The sequence below is a fragment of the Lagopus muta genome, chromosome 1 (genome assembly GCF_023343835.1).
Source record: "Lagopus muta isolate bLagMut1 chromosome 1, bLagMut1 primary, whole genome shotgun sequence".
NCBI classification, from domain to species: Eukaryota; Metazoa; Chordata; class Aves; order Galliformes; family Phasianidae; genus Lagopus; species Lagopus muta.
The window spans coordinates 177715104-177734244 of NC_064433.1; the positions used below are offsets into that span (position 1 = coordinate 177715104).

General features: G+C 43.6%; 1 protein-coding gene across 2 annotated transcripts in view; it reads left to right on the top strand.

The window, feature by feature from the left end:
• Positions 1-19141, top strand: part of ARHGAP20 (Rho GTPase activating protein 20) — a 63424-nt gene that overhangs the window by 6276 nt on the left and 38007 nt on the right. For both annotated transcript variants that reach the window (XM_048935066.1, XM_048935075.1), the window contains exon 2: positions 3631-3719. In XM_048935066.1, the coding sequence (XP_048791023.1) occupies positions 3631-3719 (89 nt within the window). The remainder of the gene's footprint in view (positions 1-3630; positions 3720-19141) is intronic.

Here is a 19141-nt window from a genome sequence, read left to right on the forward strand (position 1 = left end):
TTTGTGTGGTCACAGACTTGTGTGCTACTTGTCAAGATTTTACTCTAACTCTGCTCTTAGTTAGGACTCTGATTCAAGAAGAGCCACAGCGTATTTTTAGTACTGTTTTGCAGGGTTACTATCCTCAGTATGGTGGGCTGATCTGCTCACAAACCACCTACCACCTCAGTTTACAAAATAATGGTTCAGAGTGCAGGTCTGATCATTATCTGGTGGAAGTTCATTCTTTTGAAATCTATAGCCCTACATCTGTTTATACCAGATGAACAACTAGCCAAACACTGAAGTGCTGCTGGATCTCCAATCCAACTACAGAAGCAACCCTTTTTGTTTCTGTTAAGAAAGAAATCAGGGCAGCCACCACCAGAAATGCAGAAAGTATGAAGTTAAACCTGAACTGGAGGGGAGGAGGCAGGGGACTGAGGCTTTTGAAAGCAAGGAAGGCAAAGATAACTCTAGTTTGTCCTGACTGATACAAGATGGTAATCTTTGCATCTGGCACACTGTAAACATTAATTATGGATACCGATTTTATGATACATTTCACATGGGTGTGACTCAGCCAACAAGCATGAGGATTTCTCCCTGTGTTGACCTTTCTAATATTTACATGAAAAAATGGGAGGTTGTGTTTTGGGACACATTGTGAAATGCTTCTCTGTGTCCCATGCTTGGATTCTTGGTCGTTGCATCTCCTTTTGCTCCCAAACATCTGCTTTCACTGCAGCTGTCCAGGATGTGTCCGCTCCTCTCTGCACTGCCACGGTGACATCCTTGCACATGGGAAAGCAGGGAGATAGAGGAGCAGACATGTGGGTCCATCCCAGCCAAAAATGAATTTGTCCTATTCCTCCTCAAAATAAGTCATTGTGATGGTTTCTTATTTTCTCTTGTCAGACTCTGTACATGGCAAAATAAAAACAAAATGACCCTTTTTGTCTATCGTTAATGTAACATTTTTATTTGCATGTGGCTGACCTGACTCTCTTCATTTTTGCTCTGAAGACTTTCCTTTTCCAAATTTCATCAGTGATCTTTTTCATATCATGAAGCTCTATTTCTGTAAGCTCTATCTGTATTCAGAGGCTGCTCGGAGAAGCTGTGGGATCTCCTCCTTGGAAATGACACAGCCCTAGGCTGTGGTGCCCTGCTCGGACAGCAAGGCTGGACCTGAGGCCTCCTGGAATCCTCTCCTGAGTCACCTGGGCTCGAATCAAACATGCTGTAGTCCTTAGTCCTCAGATATTTAAATCAGGGCACTATGCAGCACTGCTAGCCCAAGTGTGAAAAGAGTGGCCATAATTTAGAGACATTTGCGAAGCAAGGAGAGAGCCTTCATACATGAGGAAACAGCCTAGGATGTGAGGATATGGCCTCAAGTTGCACTGAGAAGGGTTAGATTGGTTGCCAGGAAGGATTTCTTCACAGAAAGGGTGACTGGGCACTGGGAAGTGGTGGAATCGCCGTCCCTGGAGGCATTTTGGAGATGCGTGGACATGGCACACATGGAGATGTGGTTTAGTGGTGAACCTGCAGTGTTAGGTGAGGGTTGGAGTTGATGATCTTAGGGATCTTTTCCAACCTAAATGTTCCCAGTGACTTTAAAATACTGCATTTTTTCAGTGGCTTTCTCTTCAGACTGCAGCAATCAAAGGATTTAAGATCTCTCTGGAAACATCACCAAACTTCCACTGTGTTCACAGGAGCTGAGATGCTCCAGTTTAAACCACCCCCTGAAAGTCACCTACCCAAAAGGAGACTTTCAGTAAATTTGTAATTGGGAGTTGATGCTTTATACAAACTCCTACAAAAACTGATGGTTGAGTAAAATCAGTGTCTTGCTTTCTGTTAGACACAGATCTCTTTATGCCTTCTCATTTGTAAATATGCTTTTTCAAATGTTAACAACTTCTCGTATTTGCCAGTAGTGAGATCTACTGGTTTCATTCACTAGAAAAATGTATTATCTCTTACGTTAGTAATCTATTAAGCTATTATTCAGTTAATTTGCAGTTGGACAGAAGACATCTAAATAGTCCCAGACCTAACTGATCTGTCTTGAGAAGGTTATGTCTTAATGAAAGAAACAGCAAAGTGAGATCATTTTTAGAGGTGAACTGAAATTACACGGTTGAATTTATAACAATTATTGTGTAATAGCTGCAACTACATATCTAACAAAATGAATGTACATACATAAATAGGGAACCAAATAATGACAATAACAAATGTGCTGCAGTGAGTGAAAGAAATACACTTTTCAAAGGTAAAACACATAGTTCTGTAGAGGGTCTTCTCTCAGAGCAGAGCAAACCATGCACATGCCCAAATAAATGTGTGCCACATCCTGAGCATAAATTGGCAGAAGAATCAGTTGTTCCCGAACATGTCTGTTCCTGGAACTCAGTGATTATATTTAGGGTAAAGGAAGAAAATCTTGCTGTGCAATTATCTGTGAGCAGTGACCGCCAGAGGTTCCTCTGATGGTGTGCTCTCAGTGGTGTGCAGGCTGATGATGTGAAGGACCACCACAGGACATGTTCTGTCTAGGTCTCAGGAGGAGCTCAGCCCCCTCTGCTTGTTCACCAGTCTGTTATGAAAAGTATTTGAGCAAAATAAGGCAACAACTGTGCTTTGATGGAGGGCCTGTGAGGGCAGAAGTCACACACCTTGGCAGCAGCAGGCTAGGCTGCACCACCATTTCCTACAGCAGCTCCAGTGCTCAGGCCAGCACACCTTAGTCCTATTTCTGGCTGCAGGAGGGAGGCAGTGCAGTGATGAATACATTTCTATGCAGCAAAATGTGTGTTTCTGTCTCCAGCGCATGCTTTTGAAAATTTCTGCCTCTAGGGAGAGCAGCTTTGTCTATTTGCTCAGTATTTTTATTGTGGTATTCAACTTCACTCAGTGGGAATCCATGCTCCCTTGAAAGCTACTGACATTTCCATCTCTTACCTATGCTTTGTTGTTGGTTTTGTTTTTTTTTCCTGCTGCTTTCCCCGTGTTTCCTTTTGCCCATTCCCTTCTGGTTTTCCCATGCCTTCTGAGAACTGCCTTGCCCTCCCAGGCGTGATCAGGAATGAAAAAAATGTCTTTAATGACTACTGAGAGAGAGAAGCAATGTTCCAGTTAGATTAATAGGAAAGGAACTTGCTCAAACCTCTTTGGGGTTCTAATGATTTTGGGAAAAAAAATGTAGCCCAATATTGTGTGTAAACTTAGGTGGGTAAAATCCAAACATTAATTTATAATAAATTGCCGGACTCATACAGAAATGTATTGAGTATTTGAAATTACTTGATACTTGATACTCTTGAAGTACAATAGGTTCTTAACGGTCAAAAAGTGATTGAGGAAAAGCTCTAGATGTTTATTTTGCGTATGCAATACTTTGGGTATCTCTGTATGGGCGCTAATTGTCAGCTTTTCTGTATCGCTGGCTTTCAGGCCATGCTTCTATTTTTCTCAGTATGACATTTTGCAACCATTTTCCATTCCCAGGGATTCTGATGGTGATAACTCACCCTTTCTCCTGTGATCTGAAATCGGAGTCTGGCTACTACAAGTCTGTATGCATGCAGTAGTGGTTCCAAGTCTCACCTACAATTTCTTTTTGTTTCTCTTTTCAAGCAAAAAATGAAGAGTTTGGCCCAAAGACGCCAGTCTGCACCATCCTTGATCTTCGTCAAAGCACTTAACAGATCTAGATCTGTCTCAAGGTGAGTCAGTGAGTTTTGCTGGCTGTACATGCTGTACCAGGTATAACTCAGGCATGGTAATTGTGGGACTGCACAATTTACTTTGAGCTATGATGGACTGCTATGATGCACTCTCTCAAGAGGTCTGGAAGCTCATGCTGGTTTAGGAGAATGCTGTGAGTCAGGATCTAGTCCCTGCCTTTTATTATCCTTTTCCCATAGCATCTTGTGAGAGAGAGCGAGTGTGTGCAAATGTGATGTGTTCAGCACTTCATGTCTGTGTCATCTGCCAGCCATGGATCAGCCATGTCTCCTCCTTCCCACCCCAATGTAAAGCTGCCATAAAGATGGGAGCTTCTATGGAGCTGTTCCATTGTCCAGCTCTCTCTCCTGACCTGCCGTTTGAACCGTTCTGCATACATAACTTTTATCTTCCTGCACTACAGTTCATTAGACTTTAAACTTACAAAACATAAGTGTTTATCAAGAAGTGAACCATCTGGTAGGTTGTTAATGCTTCCAGCTGTGTAGAGCTCTTTACTGAGAAACATTATTGATGGAAAATGAAGTATGGCTTTGTAAGGAATATTTTTTTCCTACACTGTGTTGTGTTAAATAATCAGTATGTGAGCTTTGGAAAGTCTTCTGTGTTTGATCTAACTAATACCTGGTTTCATATTTGTCATCTCACAGAATTTCAGAAACTTGTGGAAGTATTTTGTGGAAACATCAGAGTTGCAAAATAGGAAAGGAAAATGAGTAGAAACTACTTGCGTGTCTTTTTACTGGCTGGGACATGAAAGAGAAAACTGAGCACTGAATTTCTAAAGGTGTTTGCACCTTTTTGTGTAATCTACTGGCCTGAGTTTAGGGCTGAGAGCCAGCAGCGTGTTCTGGTTCTGGCTGTAAAATTTATTCTGTGGCCTCTTTTTTACTTTGTTTCCAGGTCTTTAAAATAAGTGGAATTGGTATTCTGTAACCCCTTCGTGGGATTACTGAAACGTTTTTGTTGTCTGTTCTATCGTATTTATTTTCCATGTACTACTACTTCATTGGATTTGTAGTTTACTCACAGTTGTGGTACCACCTCTTGGGCATGGATCACACATTCATAACTGAAACTGAAATTAGAGATGGACTATTGCTGTGAGGAGAGCAGCAATACCTGGAGGGTACGGGGGGCAAGAGATGGAATCCCTCAGCCCTTGGATGTTGGATTTTCCTACATTTATACACCTATGTCCCCATAGGCCTAGAGTCATTAATCATGGAATGGTTTGGCCTGGAAGGGGCCTTAAGGATTAATTAGTTTCATAGACAGGGATAGTTTCCAGTAGACCAAGTTGCGCAAAGCTCCATCCAACCTGGTCCTGAGCACCTCCAGGGATGGGGCAATTGTCTTCCCTTGAAACTGTCCCAACACTTGGTCCTCAATACTAAAAAAATGTATTATATTCAAAGTTCATATTTCAGAGCTTCTGTCATTTGCCTGCTGGGTTCAGACTTGGGCGTTTTTCTTCAATTCTGCTTTTTCTTGTTCTTGCTTTATTGTCTGTACTATAAGTATCAGAAATTGGCCAAGGCTGAAGAAGCCACTGAATGGGATAATACCATGTAATTTTCACCTAAGAATATTTTCACTGTTTCTAAATTGTAAGTATGTCTTGCTTCCATAGTTCAGGGCAGAATTCTTTCCAGATCCATATTTAGTGTGCAGGAGGATTTTTTTTTAATTTTTTTATTTTTTGTAAGGCCAGTTTCTCCACCAACTTTATGGTGGAGAGGTTTGAAGAACGGGAAATGATGCCTTGTTCTACAGGAAGAGCAACACCTTGCCTGACTGATCCTGCCGCTTCCAGAGATGTTAGGTGCTGCCTCAGCCCTGTCTGTCCTCTGCCTGGGGCATGCAGCAATTTAGCTGCTCCTCTTGTTTCCAGCTGGAGTCTGTGGCCTTAGCAAGAAGTGTCTGATGAAGTTTGAAGACCCTGGAGGCCAGAGCAGGTGATTTTGTAGCTTCAAAGTCTATCAGTGAGAGAGTAACGCTCTTGATGATGTAGTGTTTATTATTGTTCTCAGGAGCAATAATTCTCACCTATGCCTGACTTCCTTGTTTGGCTGTGCAAAATACATTCCTCTTCATCACTAAACTGATGGATGAATTTGAACTTTCCACTTGGTTTGTTGTGTAAATGCTTAACTCCTGTGAAGTGCTTTCTCTTAAGGCGAGCTAGAGAGCAACAAAATGACTTCCCGTGCTTTCTAATCTCCTCCAAATGTTTTTTCTCAGAGCTGTCTTAGTTCTTAGTTCCCCTTTTTGTAGACACAGCCAGACTACAAAATCCATTATTCTCCTTTGGCAGTGAACCTTAATAGTGGGACTCCATTACACTTACTTGTTAATGGTTGATTAATGACTTGTAGATGATAAAACTCCTATCTGAAGTTAGCATACATCTGTGAGAGATTTATATGAATCCTCTCACCTCAGCAGCTGGCCCACCTCAATATTTGTTGAAATTAACGAACAAGTGCAAAGTTTAAAAGGGCAGGAAATACTTACAAGCACAAGTCAGCTGGTATTTTTACACTGCTTTATATGTCAAGTGCCCTTGGATTATATAGAGGGTATTTTCATAAAATGTGGTGGCAGCCATTTTGGACAGACCTACCTTTGGGCAGTTTAGAGTTTATTAATGTTCAAAGAAACCATTGTGACATCTGGAGATGGCTGTTTTAGCATTAAGTGAATTGAGTTTTTTAAATGGTTGTGTTGCTGTAGCTCTTACAGCAGGAGGATGTAGGTGAGATGAGATCAAGGTGGAAAAATCAGACACTGTTTTGTGCTGCTGTGCTCTTCTTCAGTCTTGAAAGACAAAGAAATTGGACAGTCTTGTGGGTTCAAAAACTTGTCTTCTTTTTCCTCAGCTATATCATTTGGTTTTCTTCCTTACAGAATCACAAAATCACAGACTGGTCAGGGTTGGAAGGCACCTCAAAGATCATGAATCTCCAACCCCCCTGCCAATGCAACCTCCTCATACTAGACCAGGCTGCCCAGGGCCCCATCCAACCTGGCCTTGAACACCTCCAAGGATGGGGCATCCACAACCTCTCTGGGCAGCCTGTTCCAGCACCTCTCCACTCTCTCTGGAAAGAATTTTCCCCTGACATCCAACCTCAATCTTCCCTTGCTCAACTTAAAACCATTTCCCCTTGTCCTGCTGTTATCTACCCTTTCAAAGAGTTGATTCCCCTCCTGTTTGTAGGCTCGCTTTAGGTACTGAAAGGCTGCAATGAGGTCACATCACAGCCTTCTTTTCTTCAGGCTGAACAAGCCCAGCTCCCTCAGCCTGTCTTCACAGGGAAGGTCCTCCAGCTCCCTGGTCATCTTCGTGGCTCTCCTCTGGACCCTCTCCAACAGCTCCCTGTCCTTCTTGTACTGGGGGCTCCAGACCTGGACACAGTCCTCCAGATGGGGCCTCACAAGAGCAGAGTAAAGGGGGACAATCACCTCCCTGTCCCTGCTGGCCACCCCTCTTCTGATGGAGCCCAGGATACCATTTGCCTTCTGAGCTGCAAGAGCACACTGCTGGCTCATGCTAAGTTTTTTATCTATCAAGATGACAGGGCTGCTCTCAAGGATCACTCCTTCCAGTCTATACGAATGCCTGGGATTCCTCCAGCCCAAGTGCAAAACTCTGCACTTTGCCATGTTGAACCTCACCAGGCTCACCCAGGCCCACCTTTCCAGCCTCTCGAGGTCCCTCTGAATGGCATCCCTTCCTTCCACCATGTCAACCACACCACTCAGCTTGGCGTCATCAGCAAACTTGCTGAGGGTGCACTCAATTCCCTCATCGATGTCATTGATAAAGACGTTAAAGAGCTCCGGTCCCAAGACAGACCCCTGGGGGATGCCGCTCATTACCAGCCTCCAGCTGGACATGGAGCCATTGATGACCACCCTCTGCCTTGCGGCCTTTCAACCAGTTTCTTATCCATCAACTGGTTCACCCACCAAATCCACATCCTTCCAATGTGGAGATAAGGATGTGGTACAGGTCTTACTGATCTTACCTTGCCACACTGGGCATATAAGACGCCAAGATACTTTGCCTGTGGAGGAATTCTGAGACAACTTTGAATTGCACAGTGGTGTACAGATATACAACCACTCTGCAATCCCTGTCCCACTCAATTGTAACTGTAGACAGCAAGGGAAGATAGTAAATAGTATAGATATTCTAGTGGAATTTGGACCATTACTTCCAACAGATGAAAATATGCAAACTATTCATTGCCTCCTGGTTTTGCTTCTCTTCCTCTTTTCTGAATAGTTTATCTTTCCTCGCAAAGTAGTGATGAATAGGAATGCAAGGACTGTTTTACATTATCACATGTCCTCTTTGGAAGCACTTTGAGCAGAGTTGTTCTAGAATACACTGGAAGAGTAAGATGTTGATATTTTTCTTGGCTGATATTCAGATGCGGAAAGTTTGATTGTTAACTACATTAATATGTATGAAATCAGCGAAGGGCTTGGGCTGGTTATATTTGGACCTGGACCTGTTGCACAGTTGTAATTTCCCCCTTTTTTTTTTTCGTTATGTCCTTTAATGAAAACTACACTACTTAATGATATACTTCAGTGCAGCACAAATTATGGGCTTGAAACAGAACAGAAATGTCTGAGACCTTGATTTAAGCATCAGGGCATGTCTTCTCAAAATCATTGACATTAATAATAAAGACGTGTTTCAAACAAAATTTTCAGCCTTTGTTCTGCTGTCCTTCAATTTTCACAAGTGACAAAGCCCAAGCTACCAAGTTTCTGCTCTGTTTTGGCAGACTTCTGTTCGTATGGAGAATACTTGACAGGACAGCCAAATTCTGTCTTGCTTTTGCTGGCAGCTTTCCTTTTCCTCGTGCACGCTCCCACCAGATCTTTGAAAATCATATTTTTACATGCTTAACAATATAATTATTTACATGCTTTAATAACATGATTTTACATTGCTTAGTCTTCATGGCCATTTATAGGTATGTGCCTCTGCATGCTAAAGACATTAAAATATCAGTAATTAAACTATTCTTTATTACAGAGTTAAGAATCTTTATGATATTATTTTGGTATAAGTGAGAAGCAGGACTGGTTTTAAAATAAAATCAGGCATCGTTTTTAATGGCTTTACAAGCAAACCTTTACAGAACCTGAAAAGGAAATACTAAAAAGTCAGCCCTCCCCAGTTTTATTATTTGGATTGAACAATCAAAGAATTTAAAGGTATAGACTGGGTATTTCTGAAATCTCTAAGGGTGTTCTCCTGTCCTGTAGATAGAAGCAGGGCTGTGCTGCTCATGGTGAAGCTGTTCTTTCTTATTCTGATGCACAGTAGATGACTGTGGTGTGTTATCTTCCAGGGGCCAATGCCAAATGCTAAATATCCCAGATAACGAAGATCATATGTGTAATCTAGGAATGCATTCCACTTGGCTCAAGTCAAATACAAAGTGTTCCCGAAGTCTTGTACATTGTGTTTTCAGGGTTTTAGTCAGAAGATATGTGGATGATCCAAGCTATGTGACTGGTTGAAGACAAAAATAGAGGCTTCTAATAAATGTGAATTGCCAGGAGGCCTTAACTGTCTCCTTTTCACAGGGAAGATGAGTGCTTGGCGTTTCAGAAAAATGCGATTGTGAATAGGAACGGAATAAGTTCACTGTGAGTAACTAACTTGTTAAGCAGGTATTTTGCTTGAAATCGTTCTGCTCATTCTTTGCTCGTTTCCATGGTAGCAATTAATTTTTCCTCTGCAAAGTAATCTTTGCAAGATGCACTGGGTTGGATGCACCTCTCTGCTTGCAGTGACTATGGCAGGAAGAGGCCCAGGCAGCTGCCATCTCTTCAGCTCCTGTGGCACTTGCTTCCATACAGCCCCCAACCAACTCCTGGTGGGAGGAGCGAGGACAGCACAGTGCCTGCTGGGCTGAAGGCCTCTTCTGAAATTTCACAGCTTCGGTTTTTTGTGAGAACTGCAAGCAAGTTTCATTAGAGATTAAATTTCCAGTGTCAAGATGGAGCAAAAGTCATATTCCCAAAGACTCATCCAACAATGCAAATGAAGAGCCCTTTACTTCTGTATTTAATTTTGAGATTTAATTAAATCTCAACATTCTGGACTATGACTTTTTTTTTTTTTTAAATTTTCTATTTCATGTGAAGTTCTGATATGTTAGCATTCTATCTTTACCTGAATGAGAGTGAGTCTCTGACCAAGAACTTCTCTGGAGTTCTCCCCTCAGTATGCCCTGTTTCCACATGCAAGGCAAGGAAACATGACTTTGTATACAGATAGTGAAAAGTTTAGGAAAGACAAAGCTATTTTTCTTCAAATTGTTCCTTTTTAAATTAATCACACTTAATTAAAATAATGATGATAATGTTATTGAATGTGAGCCAGCAATGTGCCTGGCTGGCCAAGATGGCCACCAGCATCCTGGCTTGCACCAGCAATAGTGCAGCCGGCAGCAGCAGGGAGGGGCTCATCCCTCTGCACTCAGCTCTGGTGAGGCCGCACCTCCAGTACTGTGTTCAGTCTTGGGCCCCTCACTACGAGAAAGCCCTGCAGTGTCCAGAGAAAGGCAGCAGAGCTGTGAAGGGTCTGGAACACAAGGCTTATGGGGAGCAGCTGAGGGAACTGGGATTGTTCAGTCTGAAGAAGAAGCTCAGGGGAGACCTTACTGCCCTCTGCAGCTGCCTGAAAGGAGGATTTGGGGATGTGCAGGTCAGCCTCTCCTCCCCTGTAACTACCAATAGGGCTAGAGGGAATACCCTCAAGTTGCACTAGGGGAGGTTCAGGCTGGACATCGGGAGAAATTTCTTCTCAGGAAGAGTAGTGAGGCATTGGAACAGGATGCCCAGCGATGTGGTGAAGTCACCGTCCCTGGGGATGTTCAAGAAACGTTTGGATGCTGTAATAAGGGACATGGTTTAGTGGGAAATATTGGTGATAGGTGGATAATCTTGGAGGTCATTTTCAACCTTGGTGATTCTATTATTCTGTGATTCTATGAATGTACTATTTGTCATTTTTATGGTATTTCTAATTCATCCATGATTTAAGCTAATTATTACACTGGAGTGTTGTTTCTTTAAACCACATACTTGAATGCATAAGTTATTTTTATGTAGTAATAGCTGGGGATAAAATTTTATTAACTGTTAACAAGGAACAAAGTGAACTTTCTGAGGCCTCAAATGGCCTTTTAACTCCGAGACTGGCATTCCTGTAGCCCTGCTGTTTTTTCTGTTTTGTTTTGTGTGAGCATGTGTGTGTATGTGTGCATATGTTTGTTTTTGATAAAACACATCAGGTCTTCATTTATTACATACAAAGTGGCTTATAACGATGTTTGTACATCTGGAGATTGAAATGAGCTGGGGCTCTCAGAGATCTGCTGCTTTTTTATTAAAAGAACGGGAGTAAAGGTAAGAAGACTGCAGGCTTGGAAGAGGGGTTTTGGGAGGATTGGAGTTTAAATGAAGGATTAATTTTACAATAAATGACTAATAGTTTAACACCCGTGCTTTAAGCCGATTCCCTTTTGGATGGAGTTGTGACAATCTGAAGACGAAGGAGGCGAAGGGCACCGCTCAGTAGGATGAGTGCTCATCCAGATGTCTCTCTGCCCACGTCTGCTTTTGGATTCAGCCTACTTAGGGACTTTTGGGATTAAGCCTTGAGATCTGGCAAAATGCAGCCCTTGTCCAGCCATTGTATATCCCTGGTTTTAGACAATGAAATCTCTGCCAAACTACAGTCTGGCCAAGCAGTTTGGGCAGCAGCATACCTGAGGATATCACAGGACTGACTTGCTCAGACTTCTTTGTGGCTGTTTATCTTGTGTAAACGAGCAGAAAGCCTCTAATGATGTGCAGGCTGATCTGCAGCCTCTGGTGTTCTCACCTCTGACAAGGACCAGCATTAAATATGCATTGAACTCTCCTCCTGGCTGATAGAGCATCGCTTTCTCCACTTCCAATTGCTTTCTCATGGAATACAGAACTGCTGGGGGGAGTTTTTGATCACACTGTGAGAATAACAATCTATCTTTGGATTTCTTCTGTGCTTGTGTCTTAAGTGCTTGAATACCATAGGCTAGATCCAGTGAAGGATAATGCTCTCAGGAGCAAGGAATGGGAATCATTTAGGTACCTGAATTTAAAGCCATGACTTGAAAGTCCTCAGTGGCTGCCTGATCTCCCAAGTGCCTCTGGTCTTTAGGCATTAACCAGCTAATAGGAAAGCTCTCCATATATACAGAGTTGTGCTTTTGCCTGGCTGCTGACGGGACTGAACAGGTCAATGCCAAAGAACTGAACACTGTCCCCTGGGGCACTGCAACCACCATTCTGCTGACCCCACTTAACCTGTCTGGACAAAGGCAAGGGATGTTTCTAGCCTGTTTACTGGTCAGGTCCTCACTGGTCACCTCTACTCTTTGTGAAGCTGCTGGCCATGAAGCCTGTGCACCTTCACTGGAAATGAATTGCCCAGGCTCAGTTCTCTCCTTCCTCAGACACCTCATCTTCCACTTCCCAAAAGAGTGATGCAACTACTATGTCTGTTCCCGGGATTTTGTTTTTGCATATGGCTCACTGACACATCCAGGCTCAGCCTTTCATATCCATAGCTCAGAGTGGTTGCATGCTTCCCATTTATGTAATTACTTATTACCATCAGGTGTGTGGATTTGGAGTGCCCTCTAATATCTTCTTCCCCCATCACAGGCCGCCAGTGAAGTAGAATCCTCTGACTAACTCACCAAAACCCTCTTGCACATGCAGGCAGGTAGTTGTAAGGGGTAAACAGGTATGTGTGGCTGCCCCTGATGTGGCTGCTGGCTGTCCATAGGAATCTGGGTCACACATATGCAAGGGCTGGCAGCAGCAGGCATATCAAATAATCTCTTTGCTGTAATAGGATAATTCCTGTGCTGCAGTACTAGTATCAAAACATGAACTAAAGCCCTTGAAGCAAACCAAAGCCAGATTTGTTCCCATTAGAGCCGGGACAGGTGCAGTGAAGTGATAGTCCCTTCTGACACAGGCACTCGTATTGGCTGTTCCTCATAGGAAAGTGGTCCCAAAGGATACTTCTGAGGAGGCCTTATCTTGTAAAGGCAATTCTTGAGCTGTTTCTAGGTTGTTTTGTGTATGATTACTTTGTTTACCATCAGCAAGTTTCTCCTGAAAAGGGCATTCAGAGAACAGCTTCTGGTGGATTCTATCTCTGCTTTGCCTGGCCACATGTTTTGAAGTCTTGCACTGTTTTGAATGCTTCTCTTAAAACTTGTTGCTGCGCAACTGCGTACTCTTCATATGTGTCAGGATCTGAGGGGAAGAGCCTTGCTGAACCACTTCTTGAAGAATGGCAAAATCAGAGGCAACAGGGCTTTCAAAGATCAAGAACAACCCTTCTGATACTACCTGATAACTATGTGAGGTGTCTGGCAGGCAATAAACCTTCAGGCAGTCACCTAGAAACTGCTATATTTCCCTGTTAAAAGGACACAGTCCCACAATAGTCTTGTTACTGCCCATTTACAGCCTATGTAACAGGTAGCTGCAGATAGTGGCGTAACTGCAGGCAGGTGCTTACATGTGGGCTCACTGACAGCCACAAATGATGGGCCAGAAGGGATTTCTAAAGATGCTCACACCAAGCTTGTCATATGTACACCTCAGCCTGACAGGGCTTGTTTCTGCTGAGCTCTGCAGCATGTCCTGGCTATTTTTGGTAGCCTAGGATTCCTGGCTAATGCATGACCTACACTGAACTCTTGTAATACGTTTTGCCAGGAGGTATTTGAAACCCCCATTTGGAGTAAGGGTTAATTTCAACCTTGATGTAACTCCCGATCAGCTGAGTTGAACTAAGCTCTTAGATGTCCTGATAGGGATTAAGTTGATTAAATGTCCCAGTTGTGATTGCTGTTTTACAAAATGTTATGGTAGGGCATAATCATCATTCTTTCAGGCTACTAAAATAATGCTGAACCCATCTAGGGAAACAAGGGTGAAGCTGGAACCCCAAAATGCTCTCCTCTACGACAGCAGAATGGGTACAAAGGAGCCAATGTGGAGGAGGCAAGAACTCCTCCAGACTTCTTGTAGGCCGTGAGACACTCCAAAGCAGTGAGAGTGCACTGCGGAACAAAGGATCAGTTCTTCCCAAGACCAAAACAGATTTCACTGACTTCTGCACATGGATATTTCCTTCTTTACACTTCTTCCCCTTGTGAGAGGAGTTTGACCAACATCCCTTAGACTCGGTGGTCTCCAGTTGGGCTATATGGCAGGACTGGAGGACACCCACACAGCAAGAGCTTTTCACTAGGGGTTTACTTAACTTGCACTAAATTCTTTTCAGGTGCAAATAGGCAAAATATGACTGAAACGTGTGGTGCTACTTTTTACCAGTAGAGAATGTTGCCCTTATGCTAAATGTTCAGAGTAAACACCTTGCAGCTGTTTGTTAAAATAAAATAATTTTTAAAAATCTTGGAAGTAAACCAAACCACAAGTGTGTTTCCTGTCTCCAGCCACCACACTGTAATACGTTTGCTCTGCAGAGAATATTGTCCTTTTGGCTATGCAGAAATTACTTAAGTGCTGTTTGTGTTCTGATAAGCTGCCAAGCTTCCATTCTGAAATGTGGAAGATTTTTTTAATGATGCTTCTTACCCTAAAGCTATTTGATATTTTACTGCAAGTCTTAATCATGTACTGTTTTTGGAAGACTACAGTAGAAAAGTACACTTACACACTTTGGCACCTCCAACAACCAGTGTAAACCATGCTGATTCATTGTAATAGTTTTTATTATTTTAAAGCAGATTTTAACGTCATGCAAACATGATTTCAGATACTTAGGGAACAATTTTCAGAATTCTAGAATAATTTTGGTTGGAACATTGTGAACAGTGTATTTTGAATTATAATATGCCCACTGAATTTTAGAAGCAGAAAAGCAGTAAAGAAGTTGCAACTAGTTGCACATTTATGCAAATGCAAGCAGACATTTTAGTACTTAGAAATAATAACTAATGCTCTTTTAAAATCTGAGTAGATCTCACTAGCTTCACTGCACAAAAGCTACTGTACGTGATGGCAATGGCCTACGAGAACTTTAATAGAGTGCTTGCAGAAAATAGACTTGCTATTTCTGGAATGCTGTACTGTTTTCACAGTGCTGCTTCAACTCTGTATGCTTTACCATAGATGTCAGCAAGCAAACCTGCCCTGCATCCTCAGAAAAATAAGTCCTTAGCAGAACAGGGATGAGGTTGACAGCAGGTTTTCAGAAATGGGTTTGCAGCCTGTGTGATTAAGAAAGTTTTTATACTTACCCTTCTATAAATAGTCAGCTTGAGATTAAACAGCATTCTGATTTTCTGTCAGCCCTTACCTACCACCTTCCTGGAAAGCACTCCTACCCTCCAGGCTGATACTTTTTGTGCTTACTTCCCCCCTCCAGGTATAATTACCATTTATTATAATAAAGTGCTGCATAAGCTTAGATGGAAAGCTTACTCCAAATCATGAGAAGCTGAAGTGGGAAGACATGTGGAAGATTCTGGGCATGCGGGTGGCTCTCCAATGCACGGATTGTGGTTGAAAGGTAGCATGTGGTTTGCACCTTAAAGTGCACTGGATTATTAATGTTGTTATTAAATCTAACTGTCTAAATAGGGTTCAGAACCTGCGGATTGCTCTTGTGGGTGAGTTGTGTCTGCATGGAGCTTTGTTCATGGAAGGAGGAGCTGTGAGCACTTGGCCCTGAAGCCAAAGGTCCTTGGTGTGGCCATGAAGAATCCTGCTGGGGACAGGGCCTGCTTGCTGGCATGCTCATCCTCAGCATCTTTTTCGTTCCATAAAGTGGTATGAGTTTGTGCCAAATCAGGAGCTGTGTCACAAGGACACCTCCAGTTAGGCAGTGTTAACATGCAGAACCATGTGTCGTATTTCCCAGTTTCTGCCTCTTTGCGTCTGCAGCTGGATTTGAGGAAATAATAAAGTTACCACACAGGGCTTTGATTGTCCCACAGCCATTCTTCAAAGACACAGTCCCTGGCTGATGCAGTTCAGACAATCTCCTGTGATAAACCAGTTGCACCTCCAGCCTTTCTTGTATGGCAGGGACTCTTTTCAAGCCATGTGCATTAATGAGCCTGACAGAGTACATTAACAGTAAAAGGAAGACTAGGGAGAATGTGGCTCTCCTGCTAAGTGACGGGGGTGTTCTGGTAACGGGGGATGCTGAGAAGGCGGAGATACTGAATGCCTTCTTTGCTTCTGTCTTCAGTGAAAAAGCTCCCCCTCGGGAATCTGAGACCCTGGAGATTAGTGAGAGGATCTGGGGAATGGAAGACCCCCCTTCTGTCAGGGAAGAGGTGGTCCGGGAGCGCCTAGGCAACATCAATGTTCAGAAATCCATGGGACCCGATGGGATTCATCCACGGGTGCTGAAGGAGCTGGCAGAGGTGATTGCTGAACCGCTTTCAGTCATCTTTGAGAAGTCTTGGAAGACGGGGAAGGTGCCTGAAGACTGGAAGATAGCCAACGTCACCCCGGTCTTCAAAAAAGGCAAGAAGGAAGACCCAGGCAATTATAGGCCAGTCAGCCTCACCTCTGTCCCTGGAAAGGTGATGGAACAGCTTGTACTGGATGTCATCTCCAGACAACTGGAAGAAGAGGAGGTTATCAGGAGTAGTCAGCACGGGTTCACAAGGGGGAGGTCGTGCTTGACCAACCTGGTAGCCTTCTATGATGTTGTCTCTGGCTGGGTGGATAGGGGGAGAGCAGTGGATGTGGTCTACCTTGATTTCAGCAAGGCATTTGATACTGTCCCCCATGACGTCCTTATAACAAAGCTGAGGAAGTGTGGGATAGATGAGTGGACAGTGAGGTGGGTTGAGAACTGGCTGACTGGCAGAGCGCAGAGGGTCGTTGTTGGTGGTGCAGAGTCTGGTTGGAGGCCTGTAACTAGCGGTGTTCCTCAGGGGTCTGTGCTGGGTCCGGTCTTGTTCAACATCTTCATCAATGACCTTGATGAGGGGATAATGGCCACCCTCAGCAAGTTTGCCGATGATACGAAGTTGGGAGGATTGGCTGACACGCCTGAGGGCTGTGCTGCCATTCAGCAAGACCTGGACAGGCTGGAGAGCTGGGCAGAAAGAAACCGGATGAGGTTTAACAAAAGCAAGTGTAGAGTCTTGCATCTGGGGAGGAATAATTGCATGCACCAGTACAGGTTGGGTGATGACCTGCTGGAGGGGAGCTCTGCGGAAAGGGACCTGGGTGCCCTGGTGGACGACAGGTTGGCCATGAGCCAGCAGTGTGCCCTTGTGGCCAAGAGGGCCAATGGCATCCTGGGATGTATTAAAAAGAGCGTGGCCAGCAGGTCAAAGGAGGTGATCCTCCCCCTCTACTCTGCCCTGGTAAGACCTCATCTGGAGTACTGCGTCCAGTTCTGGGCTCCCCAGTACAAAAAAGACAGGGATCTCTTGGAAAGAGTCCAGCGGAGGGCCACAAAGATGGTGAAGGGCCTGGAGCATCTCTGCTATGAGGAAAGGCTGAGTGAACTGGGTCTGTTCAGCCTTGAGAAAAGGAGACTGAGAGGGGACCTGATCCAGGTCTATAAATATCTAAGGTGTGGGGGGCAGAATGGCGAGGCCGGACTCTTTTCAGTGGTGAGTGGAGACAGGACAAGGGGAAACAGCCAGAAACTGCAGCATAGGAAGTTCCACACAAATGTGTGCAAGAACTTCTTTACAGTGAGGTGACGGAGCACTGGAACAGGCTGCCCAGGGAGGTGGTGGAGTCTCCTTCTCTGGAGATGTTCAAGACCTGCCTGGATGCCTACCTGTGCTACCTGGTGTAGGGAACCTGCTTTGGCAGGGGGGTTGGACTCGATGATCTCTGGAGGTCCCTTCCAACCCCTACAATTCTGTGATTCTGTGATTCTGTGAGGCTACGCTCATCAAGAACATAAGCAGGACTGTTCCTGTTGTCTTGCATTTGGTCCCAAGCATGGCTGTTAAGTTTCAGTGTATAAGAAAATCTCTTCTTTCTCTGCATTTTTTGCTTTTCTCTTTTTCACACATAGAATGTGACAATCGGTTACCATGATACTGCCAGGTTGGTGAGATACAGCATGACACATCCAAACTATCATGATGAAATTAGATAAATGTTGAAGTCTTGAAATGTTAACACTGCACTTGAGTGCACTCTAAGCAGCTGTGGGACACGGATCAGTGCTCACTTACGTAAGACAGGTCTTGGTTTTATTCCCACCTTATCTTAGAAAAAACAGGACTGCACAGCACTATGAAGCCATTTTATTTTGATTGGTTAAAGAACAGTTATAGAGTGGGTTGGGTTGGAAGGGGCCTTTAAGATCAGCTAGTTCCAATGCTCTGCTATTGGAAGGGTCACTTCCCACTTGATAAGACTGCTAAATGCCCCATCCAGCTTCCCTTCAATGCTTCCAGGGAGGGGGCATCACAATGACTCTCGGCAACCTGTTCCAATGTCTCACCACCATCTCAGTAAAGAATTTATTCCTAATATCTAATCTAAATCTACTCTCTTCTAGTTTAAAGCCATTTCCCCATGTCATGATGCTACTTGCCATTACAAGAAGTCCCTCCCTAGCTTTCCTGTAAGTCCCCTTCAGGTACTGGAAGGTCTCTGTAAGGCCCTCCTGGCACCTTCTCCAGACTGAAGAGACCCAGTTATTGATACCTTAATAAGTTTGTTATATTGGATGCAAAGTACCTCCTAACCACACAATGTGGTTAATATACCTTATGCATTAAATGATTTCAAGAGTAAACAATCTTGGCTTCAAAGCTCCTGTTAACAAAGCCAGTGTCATTAGCAAAAATATGAAACAAACATCTGTTAAGCTGACATGGAATTTTCTCCTGATAGGAAGTTTTAGGAACTTAAATGTCAAAGAAAGAGACGTGGAAAGAAAGTGCAAATATCAGTACCTCATCTCCAGTATAAGCTCCATTAAGAAAATGACAGGAATTAATTTTTCTGGGTCAGAATTGTTTTGGGGATGTCTCTGCTAGTCACAAATCACACGTTGGCCCTGACGGATATATTATTTTGGCAAAAATCCGAAATGTGGGCCTGGCTGTATACAGTTCTGCCTGTGCAGATAGCTGCTGTTTTCCCCAGCCTTGGGAAGGTGTGAAGAGCTCCTGCTTCTCTCACTGGGTTGCTCCAATCCAGCGCTCTGACTCAGTGATGAGAATGTAAATGCAAAAGTTGAAAATTAATGCGCTGTGTTTTTACTAAAGATAATTTGCTGATTCTTTAAATCAATCCAAAGCAAGCCCCTGAGATACAGAATAATCTTGTGGTC